Here is a 14,358-nt window from a genome sequence, read left to right as displayed (position 1 = left end):
TTTCAGCCCTTCTTCATCCATTGCAGTGCATGCGTAAAGCTGGTAAAGGACACCCAAGGACACAGCTATTGAGAATTTTTGCCTTGCAATGCTGAAATAAAACCAACACCTTCCCAGTGGCTTCTCAGTATTACTCTGCCTGGGTAATGTTTTCAACCACCAAATGTACCCTGCCTTTACAGGTTCTACCACTGGACTCAGTTCAGTTTTAAAAAAAATGTCTGGCTTTGAGAATGTGCCAACATTCATGTCTCCATGGAAGACTCAAATGACTATAGAAAAGGTGAGCGCACACAAACTGAATTTCTGTGGCTGCCCATCAGCCTATGTGTAGCATGGTTCACAGAAGCAGGAGTAAACCCAAAATATAATATTGTTGGCCCTCCATGTTTGAAGATTTGTCTTTTATGTATTTGATTATTCTCTCTAGAAATCTATAGGGGCGCCTCTAGACAGGGCTTAAACACGCTTCGGAGCTCCCCCACAAAACCCGGACTACAAGCTCTAACCAATGGGAGAAAAGGCACTACCCTTCATTTACTATGTTAGTATTCCAATGCCCACATTACAAATGTGAAGCAGCAGCATGAGCCAGCACTTGAAGCAGGTGATATTTGTGTCAACATAAAAAATTGAAAAGTTGGTTAGATTATAAAAGGAATAAGACTGTATTGCAACTATAATGTAATCCATTTAACCTTCATAATTAGGGGAATGCATTAATTAACAAAAATGTTATTTGTAACTAATTACTTCTGAAATTTGAAAATTCTGAAAATTCCAGTATTTATGGCTTCATCTTGATTTCTGTGTTGTTCCTTCCACTCAAACAGTCGTTTTGAAGGGAGAACTGGCAGTAAAAGCATTATACTTTTATCTCCTACACCTCGCCTTATCTGTTTGTTGTCAGGCCCTTCTCTTTTAGTAGTTGGTTTCAAGGTAGGGACACCCCAGACCTTGTTGTCTCCGTTTCCTAATGCTTGAGGTTTTGTGAAGATAAGCACCCTGCAGTTTGCACAATACTCTGATTCTGTGCTTAACGGGAGCCAGCCTTGACTGCGTAGATAAATACCATGTAAATAATTCAGCATGAATGCTACTCGTCAAAACAAATGAACAAAGCACATTTTGTCTAAGATTATCATGACTAATTTTTGTTTTCTCATGGGTGCATTTTGTTTTGTATTTTGGTGTTTCATTATATTGTTGGGGTTTCTTTTCTTTTCAGTTCACCTTGCTTGGAACAATATCCTGGTCCTTTTGCAGACTCAACACAGTTGTATTGTTGTTGTTTTCTCTCTCCTCAAGGAAGAATATCAGAACAAGGGAAGAGTCTGTATTTGGCATTAGCAATAGAACCATATGAGGTTGGGTTGCACTGTTGTTATTTCTCTCTCTCTCTCTTGTGTATATAAGAGAAAGAATATCAGAACAAGGAGAGTGTACATTCAGCATTAGCAGCATTAGCAGCATTAACAGAACCAAATCAGGATGGGTTAAGGAGTCATTTACTAGAAACACAATGTTGACACATCCTTATAGTAGTGTCCTACTGCTTTGGTTTGGTGGGTTAACAGTTTGGGCTTCAGCAGATGTATGTTTCATATATAGCTATGTATGGATGTATGTATGTATCTATGTTCTTCAAAGGCTACTACATAGCTTGATGGATCTGGACCAGATTTGGTACACACACTTCATTATCTAAATTAAAATACTGGCATGCTTCCAACTAAAAAGAACCCAATCCCTTTAGGACTCAAGAATTTGTGTGTGTGTGCGTGCGTGTGTGTGTGTGTGTGTGTGTGTGTGTGTGTGTGTTAGGAGCAACTTGAGAAAGTGGTATGAGAGAATTGGCTGCCTGCAAGGACATTGCCCAGGGGATGCCTGGATGTTTTTTTTAATGTTTTACCTTCCTTGTGGGAGGCTTCTCTCATATCCCCACGTGGGGAGCTAGAGCTGGCAGAGGGAGCTTATCCACTCTCTCCCCGGATTCAAACCTCTGACCTGTCAGTCTTCAGTCTTCAGTTCTGCCGGCACAAGGATTTAACTCCTGGTACTCAGTCATGCAGGCCACATGACCTTGGAGTTGTCTACGGACAATGCTGGCTCTTCGGCTTCGAAATGGAGATGAGCACGACACCCCAGAGTCAGACATGACTGGACCTAATGTCAGGGGACAACCTTTACCTTTACCTTTACTCAGAGCTAAGGAAAAGAAAAGGAACGAAGTAGATTGGTTGCTGCTTGGTGATGTGTGTATGAAGGAAAGGAAGAAAGGGAGAGAGGGAAGAAAGAAAGAGAAAAGGAAGGAAAAGAAAGGAAGACAGAAGGAAGGAAGAAGGAAGAAAAAGAAAAAAGATGGGAAAAGAAAGGGAGGGAAAAGGAAAGAAAGGGGAATGAAGGAAAAGGAGAGAAGAGAAGGAAAGGGAAAGGAAAGAAAAAAAAGAGAAAGGTGTATGAGGGAAAGGGAGGAAGAAAAGAAAGAAAGAGCTACAAAGAAAATGCATACCTGGGCAACACCGTATATATGCTAAGAGCACTACAGACAGATGTAAGCCCCCTTCCCCATAACCAACCACCATGGTTCCATTATAGCTACAATGCTGACTCTAAAATTTGCTTCTTGTCCTACTGCAATGGATAATGCAGCAAAATATAAGCCTACCATGCTGCTGAAGTTAAGCAGGTTAACATTTGAAATGAGAAACCAGTAGGGGATTTGTATAAAAGTATATATATATATATATATATATATATATATATATGACTTGGTTGTCATTGAGTTTACCTCTAGCTTTATGATGAGTCAGAATAGCATTTAGCTAGCTTGACACATCAAAGGTTCACACAAAGGTTGGAAAGCCATCTCCCTGTCATAACATCTTAAGTATTAAAGCAAAGTAGGGAAATCTGGTTTGATGGATGGGCAAAGCAAGGCATTGATCTGACTTAGAAACACTTAAATAGGGTAACTCGACAATCAGGAAGCAAGGCTAGTAAGATTTGGAAACCAACACAGAAGATTGCTGAGAGTTCATTACTAGGCCTTTGGCTGAGATTTTTTACTATGGTCCAGGCAGATCCATGGTCAGCCAATTCCAAGCTTTCCTTTTCTTGCTGTGTTTTTGTATGTGCAGATGTGTGATTGTGTGAGAGTATTTCATTCAGTAGATATAATCTGGGTTGCATGGAGAGAATAGCCACGAAGGTAACCTTCACCCTGACTTGTCACCGTTGCAAACTTGTAAAATTTTGAGCCAAAAATTAGAGTGAGACTAGTGCTGGAAAGAGAGCCAGAAGACGAACAATGGAGGAATGACACAAAGAGTCAAATAGCAACAACCCTTGATGGACAGAGGACAATATAATTGCTTCTTGCTTTCCTGGAAATAGCCATTGCTTCCTCTCCTCCCAGCCCTCATGGAATGAGAGTGTCATGCTTAAACGTTTGTGCTTTCTACCCCTTTAGCCCAGTTCTAGGAAACTTCAACTTAAAAGCACAATGGAGGAAGAAGAAAATGATCTCATTCCCCTACAGGACAAAGCATCAAAGAGAGATATCAAGGCTGTCTTTTTCAGGCACCTACAGCAGTAGCAGATAACTGCCTTTCAAACCAAAGCCCACTGAGAAGACATTTTATTTTCAGAAAGAATCCTTCACTCTTTCATTCCATCTCAAAATGTGGGCCATGGGCTGCATGCAATTCCAAGGCAATTTTAACCCTCATTGCATTCATTTTCCTCCAAAATATATTGCTTCCCAAATGGCTCACTAGCCCTCTGTAGTATATAAGATTTCGAGGACAATGTTTCCTCCCTATACCATTGTTTTGGGCCCGGTGTGTGTGTCTTTTTCAGAACTGGACTTTTAGTCATTTCTGGATTTGAAGTGGTGAAAGAAAGTCTTTTCTGCATCTAGAACAATGCAGCATTCCCAAATAGAGCAAATTATCTCCATGAGCCCAAAGCAATTCTACTGAAAATGGCCATCTGTGCACAATACCAGTGTGTCAGCCATTACTTGCTGCCCATGGTGAGTTTCTAAGAAATAAATAAAGATTTGTAGCCAACAGACACAAATCTAGCAACATCCAAGGTGCATGAGGAGGGAAGTATGCATTCCCCAGACCAGGAGAAGTTGTCCACTCTTTCTATACTTCACACTCCCTCCTAAAAGCATCTCCTGAGTCAAGCTTAAATTTGAAGCCTCTTTATAGCTTTGCTTTGGTTTACATTTAGGATTATAAGGCACATGAGTTCAGCTATATAAACAAACACTTTCTGGGATAGCTTCATTTCCATTATGGCTTAAGAAGTAGTAACAAGCATTGTGGGGGATAAGTATAAAGCTCTCTTTTTATCTGTAACACCAGTGGTTATGGCAGTTGCAGAAATGTAGCTTAAGTTTCTTTCAGATACCACAACAGACTAGATTGCCTACATTCTGAAATGGCAAATTGAGATGTATATACTAGGGTTCGCTCAGATGTGGCATAATTCGAGAAAAAAAATTGGACATTTTTGCCTTCCGAAGGGACTTCCGCCACATTTCCACGAGGCTGTAGTCCCCGATGCCTTGCACGATTGATTTCAGGGATGTGGAAGTGAGTTGGAACTATGATGAAGCATTTGTAATGCAACTAAGCCTGCTGGAAGGTGAAGCCTAAGCCGCTTGCCTCCCTGCCAAACAGGGGTTACGTTTTGGGGAGAGGAGGGGTTTGCAGCATCCGGCAGCCATTGCTGTATAAACCCAAGCACATGGCTGGAAGACTCATTGGCAGCCAGGGAAGAGAAAGGGGAGTTTGGACCATTGTTACTGCTGCTGCTACTTGTTGCTGTTGGGTGTGGGGTGGAAGAAAGGTTTTGGAGTCAGAGGAAATGAGTTTTGGATAACGGAGTAAGGCGAGGCAGAAGGGAAGATTTTGAGAGAGGAAAAGTTTGTTTGGGAGGTGAGAAGAAGGTGAAATTAATAAAGTCATTTCTGGAAATCCTTTTCCTCACCACTAAAGCTTTGCTATTTTTATTGGGGTCTCTCCCTTTTTTCTGGGGTCTATATTTTGAACATGTCATAACAGTCCTGTTCCAAAGACTAAGGAAAAATGTGTTTGGGAGGGAGGGAGAGGGTGAAATTAATAAAATCATTTCTGGAAACTACTTTTTTTGCTCACATGTCTTAACATATTGAAATTTGGTATGCTAACAGAGGAGGATGTGTTGTAGCAGTATATCAAGTTTCATTAAGATTGGTGTAAAAATGAGGGAGGGAGAAGGCCCTGGAGTTTCCCCAGTGCCAGTGCTGTTTTCTGCATATTGTGTAATTGCGTCCGCCATTAACAAAGTAATTCAGAAGTTTCAGAAGTTTCAGAAAGTTCCGACTTTTTTTTTAAATATTAGGAAGTGACTTTAGAATTGAACCACATCCGAAACGAGTATTGAACCATTTTTTGAGATCAACCAAGCCTAGTATATACAGTAGAGAGTCTTGCTTATCCAACCTTCACTCATCCAACGTTCTGCATTATCCAATGCAGTCTGCCTCCCCCCCCCCCGGATCTACAGCTGTTTCAAAAAGTTGCGAAGTTTTGGTGCTAAATTCATCAATACAGTAATTACTACATAATGTTACCGTTTATTGCACTGCTTTTTCTGTAGTTTTGTTGTAAAACATGATGTTTTGGTACTTAATTTGCAAAATCACAACGTAATTTGACATTTAATAGGCTTTTCCTTAATCTTATTATCCAATATTTTCGCTTATCCAACATTCTGCCAGCCCATTTATATTGGATAAGCAAGACTCTATTGTATATGTCCAACAAGATAGCAGCCCCTCAAAACGTTATTCTGTGGCTGTGGAAATGTAGGCCAGGGAAGGTTGCTCTGTCTCTGCCTTGTGGCTGAAATGAAGCTTGGAGGAAATGTTCTTTCAGGTCATGTAGTTTGGTGACCCTGTTGGGCTGTGTTTCATCTTCCTGTGCATTAGACCTGGCTTGATACCACAAAGTATTACCGGTAATCTGAGCGAGATTGCTCTATCTGTTTGCAATGGCTTGGCTCCCTGCAGTTAGCATGCTGTAATGATCATCATCATCTCACAATTATGGATACAGGCAAATCATATTCTGTGCTAAGGAAAAATTTAGTTCTGCAACTTGTATCTAGGCAACAATGTAATAATAACAGGTCTAAAGGAAACATTGACAGTATATAGGGTTTTCGTAATATGTTCTGGGACCTTCATTTATACGGAACATTCTTTAGACTTCAATTAGTCTATGAGCATCATTTTGGAATGATATATTGGAACAGCATTGTACTTTAGGAAAACAGGAGTGAGCTCAAGTAATTGTGACCTGATCTAATAAATAATGAGACGCACTTTTGAATAGGTCTAAATAGGTCTAAATAGCATCCATCTCTCTGTCTGGCTGTCTACTCCTGTTTTAATTATGCTATTATTCATGGGATGTTCATTGTACAGAGGAAGAGCCCCACAGGAAGTGAAGTTTTGACATTTTGCATTGCCAGTTTAGCCTAACATAAAACTAAAAATCCTGGTTTGCGGAGAGGGTGGATTACAGTATTTATGTACAGCTTAGGGTATTTTGGTGCACTTTTCAGGTGATGCCTGTCCTTGGGCCATAGTTTATCCACTCCTGTATTATTCCTTACTAATCAGAAAAGATTGTTTTCTAAATCAAGTTACAACTGGAATATAAACACTGTGGCAAAATGAATTAGGAAAATTTTAGAGGATGTCTTTTCTGGTTTCCGGTTGTGTTGTTGTCATAGTCCAGCTACCAGTTTTTTCTCAAGGGGGAAATTTGTGGGGATGATAAGCAATATATGATTTCGGAGGCTGACAGGTGGTAAATACACCAATCTACAGAAACAGTACTTCTAAAAAATGCTTACCCTTGAGAGATAGTGTTGTATAATGTCTTGAGTGCATTGGCCTTGGACTTAAAGTGTCTGAATTCACTGGGTGACATTGGTCCAGTTGCTCCTTCCACTAGCCTTCCCCGGCTCACAGGGTTGTTGTGAGGATAAAGCAAGGAAGAGGAAAGTCATGTACACTGCCTTGAGCCAATTAGAGGAAAACCAGGCTATAAGCGCAACTAATAAATAATAAATACTGATATGCTCAGTGTTTTAGTCCTTGGTAATTAAGGCAACAGACCAGATCACAAACTTTCTCTTTCAAAGGGAAGAGGTAGATGTTGCTGGAGGTACAATTATGATTCCTCTAATAGTAAAGATACCAACCATTTTCTGTAGATTTGAAGACTCCAATTACTGATTATGTGTGATCTCATTGTCCCTTGGGTAAGGTCATGTGCAGGTGAGTACATGCCTTTTGTGTATGAGGGTGAATATCTGTCCATAAAAGGTAGTTTTTGTGCTCTAGTGTTATGCATAGAAATTAATAAAATTAGCTCTCGGTTACTAGATTTCCATATGCATTGCATGTTGATTTCAAGGGACATTTTCATGCATGTAATTATTTGTGTGAGGAGGATGCAGACAGTTGAAGAAGGTAGCAAATGTATTTTCTGGTTTTTTTCCCATGCAATTGTTGAAAATATCTCTAGTTTTATACTGTGATAAAAAAATAATCAAATTTCTGTATTAAAATAACCCCAATTCTGCAAAAAGATAATTCTAAATCTTGTACACATTCCAAAAATTAGAAATTTTGGTGTGGCTTTTTCATGACTGCAAATCATTTATTTTCTCTTGTGCTTATTCTTTTGGATGATTAATTCTGCTCCTGTCAATCCTAAAAAAGGCAGAGAAATATGTGGGGATATGAATACCGTTAACCACAAAGCATCTTTAGCATCCCCCTCTGTGTGGTTTGTGAGAGTTCATCAGTTCTTGTTCACATGCTGTCAAATGCGTATTCATATTTGCTATAAAACAAAGCCGGAGATGTTGGGTAGCTAAGTTCTACAACTGCATCCACATTCTGTGGGCTTTCTTAATGTAGAATTGTAGCATGTATACAGACAGTGTTTGGAAAAATGATGTTCCCCTCCCCAAAGGCCAAGGTGATAGGGAGAATTTGGTAATTCTAGATCCTAAATTAACATTTCCAAGCTCCAAGATTGTTTTAATGAATTGTACCCAAGATTTGCAAAAGCACCCCAGTGTATTATGCAGACTGACCGAGATGCTTCCTGGACTCACACTGCTCTTCACACAAAAATGAGCAACTATGTCTCCTCTCTTACCTTCTATAGCCTGTAATAAGGATGCTAGGTGCAGATTCCAATTTTACATCCATTCTGGGGAAGATGTGAATTGAGGTTTTGTACACATGGACAATGTTCATCTTGCACATGAGGATATGTAAGGGAGGGAGGAGTACACAGGATCCAAACCTCTCCAGTGGAGCTGGTAAGTTGATGAACGGAACCCAAATGTTTTGGTTTGTTAAGTTTTCTTTAACCCCTGTGTCTGTTGCAGAGGAAGCACAAACAGCCAAGGCCACTATATGTGGAGATGCAAAAATGATGGCCTTTTCTGTCCTTTCCCATCTTTCATCGTGTTTGTTTTGAATCTGTTTTTAAACAAAAATATTTCCTGATGTTGTTTGTTTAAAAATAAAACCAACTCACACCACCGTTTGATCCAATATATTTATCTCCTGCACCCCCTCGTTCATCCCCAGCCCTCTGACCCCCACCCCACAAATCCCTTTCTGAATTTGTTCCTGAATGTCCTCCTTTCCTGTCCTTAACTAGGCGTCGAGCGAATTGCAGGAGGGAAGAAACCTGGACTCTGTTCCCTTTGTTTAAAGTCACCAGGTTAGTAAACGGGGTGACTGGATCCATGGGTGGGATGGACGTTTCAGACCCCCGTCCCTTCCATCCTCCACCATTTAAGTGTTCCTCCAAAACCACCCATCCATCCTGCCACCGTTCTAATCATTGCAACCTCCTCATGTTGCACTCGGATCTCCTTTTCTAATCAACCCATTCCCTGTTATCTCAGTTTTGGTAGTCTTGGCACTCTTGTTGTCAAAAGAAAAAAAACGCTGTTGCTTCTTGATTTGGAAAGTATGATGTTAATACTACTTTTCCTAAGGGTGAAGAATTGGTGTTCTTCAATGTATACTGACTTTGTAAAGGTATCAGACCTGCTAAGCCATTCTTGGCCAAGAAGAAACTGTTGAACATTGTTCTACTATTTTCTTTGGTTTGGTGCTTGTGTTCATTGTGACTTGGAGACCCTGATGTTTAGGGTTGATGGTCAGACATTGCTGACTCCCAATAACATTTGACTCCAAATGCTTGTAGAGAGTATCAGCTATTCTCATCATGTTTTGAGCTTCAAAATTGACCCAGGGAGGCCTGCAACATGTGGTAGCAATGTGCTGTATTCTTCTGTGTGGACATTTTTGAGCATGGTAGGGGAGGAGTTTAAAAGATTTTCCCTTCAGTAGTGGGGGATGAGTCTGTATTTGTGGGTGGCTGAGCAGAAACAGGTTGCACGTGGCATTATTTCTATGCTAGTCTGTCACCTTAATGTGATAAAGTCCTAAGCCTGCTAGTGTATCTAAGTACTTCATCACACTAGAGATTGAATCCACTTTAAATCTGATTTCTGCCTCCTGCAGAATTCTGGACTTTGTAGTTTAGTGAGGCTGTTAAAGGCTCCTCCCTAAACCACAAACCCCAGAATTCTACAGGAGGCATCAACTGGATTTAAAGTGGATTCATCCTCTAGTGCAGTGGTTCTCAACCTGGGGTCCCCGGATGTTTTTGGCCTACAACTCCCAGAAATCCCAGCCAGTTTACCAGCTGGTTGGATTTCTGGGAGTTGAAGGCCAAAAACATCTGGGGACCCCAGGTTGAGAACCACTGCACTAGTGTGATGAGATCCTAAAACTGGCAATCTCTACTGTTGGTTGCTTATGCAAAAATGCTGTTTATGCTAGCCTATCCCAATGTGATGCTCACTAGATGTTTTGTATTTCAATTCTCGACATGGCCTTCATTAGAATTGTAGTCCAACACAACTGAAGGTCACCATGTTTAAGAGGACTAGCGTAGCAGAAATTTAGTATGTTTTATAAAAATCTGTTCATGGAATCTTTTGATGGTATCGGGTTTTGTTTTGTTTTGTTTTTTCCATACCTTATATACTATGTAAAATACCTCTGTTTTAAAAAGGCTGATTGAATATAGAAGGCTCAGGGTCATCTGCAGTGGTTTCCTTATTGCTATTGTCATATCCAGCAGTCTTTATTCAAAGAGACTCCATCTTTAGGAGAATGATTGTGGTTGTATTGTAGTAAAGACTTTTAAAAAACAATAAGAATATAATAATGGAAAAGCAAAATGCACCGCAGTCCTCAAAGCAGCAGCCCCTGCTGCGTCTGTCACAATAATAGATTTTATTTCCACGGCAAGTGCCGACTTCAAATGTTTTTGGTGAGACGCATTTTAAAGTGAGACAGCTGCCAAGAAAAAGCTTAAACCTTTTTAAATTAGAAAGACTTTTAAAAAAAAGTAAAACATTCAAAGAATAGAAATGTGTACTGCTATTATTTATTCATCTTTTTTGTCAGCCTCATAAATACGTTCCAAAAAGTTGCTCGCTGTCATAAAAAAAATGTAGCCTGATGGATGATATGCTACCCTATCTTATGAATGAAAGTAAGGGTTAAGTGCCCATTATGCTCAAGATATTTTTAAGAGTATGCTCACTCAATATTATTACTTTTTTTAAAGAAAAGGAATGGACATAGAACTCTAACACAAGGTGGGGCTGCCATTTTTCTCTCCATATCTTCATCACTTCAGACCAGCCCCAAATTCTGCCAATATGTTTATGCCTCTCAGCTCCCAAAAAAATGGGAGCTAGGGGCAATCTTCTTCCTTCAGGGCACCTTTACCAACATCGGTAAAGGCTCCCAGTGATGGCCAGGAGCTCTCTGGACCTCAGTGGCTGCCACTCCACTGACAAACAATAACAAAAGGTAAGTGCCACCTTCCCTTTCCCTGTGCCATGGAGCTCAGGGAAAATGGAATGGCAGCACTACCTCATGTAAACAATCAGGCTGGTTCAGAATTAGAACTGGACCAGTTTTTCACATGTACCATAAAGGTTATATATCTGGATGTTTGCTATTTTTCCCCTGGATATGCTCTGAAACAAGTCACCTTTTTTGCTGGTGTAAAATCGGGCTAGTGAAGAGTAGAGTTACTATTTCTACTTTTCTAGTGTCTCTAGTGAAGAGTAGAGACATCACACTGGCAACGAAGATCTGCATAGTCAAAGCAATGGTATTTCCCATAGTAACCTATGGATGTGAGAGCTGGACTATAAGGAAGTCTGAGCTGAGGAATATAGATGCTTTTGAACTGTGGTGCTGGAGGAAAATTCTGAGATTTTTCTGCTTTGAACTGGGTTATCTAAGTCCATACTCAGATAATGTGGGATTTTCTGTCTTGATATTCTGGAATATAGGACTGTGTGGAAGGGCCCGAACATGGGGAGCAACATAACTGCTTTCCAATCCCTGGATCATATTCATATTGAACTTTTTTTTACTATAACTTCCACAATTTGTTAGACTGAATTCTCTTGATGATTGGGGAATTCTGGTTACATCCTGTATAGACTACTGCAACGTGCTCTACGAGGGGTTGCCTTTAAAGACTATCCGGAAGCTTCAAATGGTCTAACAGATGGCAACCAGATTACTAACAGGAGCGGTGCTCAGGGAGCATACAACTCTTCTGTTGCTCCAGCTCCACTGGCTGCCAGTTTGCTACCGGGCACAATTCAAAGTGCTGGCTTCAGCCTATAAAGCCCTAAACGGTTCTGGCTCAACTTACCTGTCCGAACGCATTTCCCCTTATGAACCACCTAGGATGTTAAGAAAGTCTGGGGAGGCCCTGCTCTCAATCCCGCCTGCGTCACAATACGTTTGGTGGGGACAAGAGACAGGGCCTTCTCAGTGGTGGCCCCTCAGCTATGGAATGCCCTTCCTAGGGACATTAGATTGCCCCCCTCCCTTTTAACATTCCAGAAAAAAGTCAAGACTTGGCTGTTTGAGCAAGCGTTTGAAAATGCAGTGTAACAGACATAGAAATATGGAACAACTGGATGATGAGATTGGACAACGGTTGAACTAGGACACGCAAATGATTTATGTCTTATTGATCTTGCTATGGTTTTATATTATATGTTAATGTTTTAAAATGTTTTTATGGTGTTGTTGGGCATTGAATTGTTGCCTCTGTAAACCGCCTTGAGTCGCCTGCGGGCTGAGAAGGGTGGTATACAAATATATGTACCCTTTACTCTGGCCCGGCCTAGGTTTATCCTGTTTGATGTATTGTTTATTGCTTGTGGTTTTGTTGTTTTAATACTGCTTTAATTGTTTTAATTTGCTTTAAGTGTATTGTTATGTTGTGTATTGAGGCATTGGCCTTCAAGAGATGCTAGCGGGGTACAAATAAAGTTTAATAATAATAATAGTAAATAAATAAATAAAAGCAGCTTTATGATCCAAAGGTGACCAGTGGCATCTATATCACGGACACAATAAATGCACCCTTGGCCTCATTCAGATGTTAAATTCTGTGTCCAAGGTATGGGAAAAGAACTTTGGTTGTCTTTTAAGGTCTTGAGTAAAACCCAGAGTAGATTCACCACACCATGAACGCACCATGGATGCCACCAGTGAGCAGCAGAGAATTGGGAAGAAATGACTCTTTCAACAGATGCTAGAGTGCCACAAGGACAGCCTTTCAGTTTATCTCTTGAATAAGCCCTTAGTGAGTAATCCAGTGAAACTGATTTGCAGCAACTTTAATGCAGAGGAAAGCACTCCTTCAAGTGGTGCATAATTAACCCGTACAATTAATTGCTACAAGATACAGTGATGGCCATGAGCAGAGACAGCTGGGAGTCTTCCACCCCTGGAAGATGTTTAGCTCCCCCACCTCCAATTCTTCGTGGTTTAAAAAAAAAGATGTTACTCACGTTTCGCTCAATGTACCCCCATTTTTGTGACTAAGCTGAGTAATTGGCTGGAAATGGATGAAAGCCACCAACAGTTGATTGCTCCTTATTACACAGTGCAGTAAAATTCCAAGCAGGAAAGCAACATTGGCAGATATTGGAGACGGAGGGAGACACAGCTGTGGGCACCAGCTTCCTGTTGCTTGATCTTCTTTTATTTGTTTTTCAAGCATGCCCTGTCTCCCATTATTAAAAGCTCAGTTCTCCAGTGTTGTGGAGTAGGGAGAGAATATTCTTTGTACCTTTCAATATTTGCCTGTAAAACCTCCAAAAGGTTAAGAGTATGACAAGAGCCCTGCTGAATCAAATCAAAAAGCACCTCCAGTCAAACATTCTGCTGCACACAGTGGTCAACAAGATGCTTTTAAGAAGCATACAGGGAGGAAGTAAGGTTAACAGCCCTCTCTGGCTGCTGTTCCTCAGCAGCTAGCTATTGACCTGAAAGTAGCATAGAGCCATGATGACTAATAGCAGTGATAAATTTATCTTCCACAACTAAGATGACTCCCCTCTTGAAGGTTTCTCAGCTGGAAGACCAGTTGGCATGTTTTGTGGCAGTTAATTCCATGAACACAACACAACTCTGTGTTGTGTTAAAATATGCTTTCTCTTGCCTGTTTGTAACATTCCATCAATCTTACCCACCAGAAAAGCTATTTTTTTAAATTCTAGTCCCCATAGCCCCTATACTCTCACTCAACCTATTCAACTTGTATGCAGAACACATCATGCGATGTGCAGGGCTTGACGAATCCAGGGCTGGAAGAAACATTAACAACCTTAGATATGCAGATGATACCACTTTGATGACTGAAAGCAAGGAGGATCTAAGGAGCCTTCTAATAGGCACGGTTAGGTACCATCGGAATCTTCATAATTTGGAATAAAGTCAGAAAAATTACCTTTCTGAAGCCATTTCGAAGTTTTTAAGAAAACTGAAAGTCCCTTTGCCCTTCCAAAGCTTCTCTTGCCATTTTTCTTCCGACTCAGGAAGTGAGTCAGAAGTGACTCAGCATTTGGAGGCAAGCAGCTTGCATGCTGGGATGCTTGCCTCCCAGCCAATGAGGGGAAAGGTTTTGGGGAGGGGTGGGGTTTCGGCATGGCAGACATCATGCTATATAAAGGGCAGCACATAGCTCAGAGGCTCATAGTGAGCCCAGGAAGGGAAGGGGAAAGAGAAAGGGAAGAGAGGTTGTGAAAGGAGGTAGGCTGAACAGCTGTTGGAAGAGCAGGGTAAGTGGAGAAGGGCTGGGAGCAGGGCTGTTGCCTGCCTGACTGCCTTGCAGCTGCTTGTGTGTTGTTGCTGTTGGGAGT

General features: G+C 40.9%; 1 protein-coding gene across 13 annotated transcripts in view; it reads left to right on the top strand.

Annotated features, from left to right (window-relative positions):
- SRCIN1 (SRC kinase signaling inhibitor 1) overlaps positions 1 to 14,358 on the top strand; it is a 443,687-nt gene that overhangs the window by 72,952 nt on the left and 356,377 nt on the right. For 11 of the 13 annotated variants that reach the window (XM_067470007.1, XM_067470008.1, XM_067470017.1 and 8 more), the window contains exon 2: positions 8,751 to 8,813. The exons of the other annotated variants lie outside the window; for them this stretch is intronic. In XM_067470007.1, the coding sequence (XP_067326108.1) occupies positions 8,751 to 8,813 (63 nt within the window). The remainder of the gene's footprint in view (positions 1 to 8,750; positions 8,814 to 14,358) is intronic. 13 annotated transcript variants of the gene reach the window in all.

This window comes from Anolis sagrei, chromosome 6, assembly GCF_037176765.1.
Source record: "Anolis sagrei isolate rAnoSag1 chromosome 6, rAnoSag1.mat, whole genome shotgun sequence".
Lineage (NCBI taxonomy): Eukaryota > Metazoa > Chordata > Lepidosauria > Squamata > Dactyloidae > Anolis > Anolis sagrei.
The sequence above is the reverse complement of the archived record's forward strand: the minus strand, read 5'-3'. Positions and strand labels throughout refer to the sequence as shown.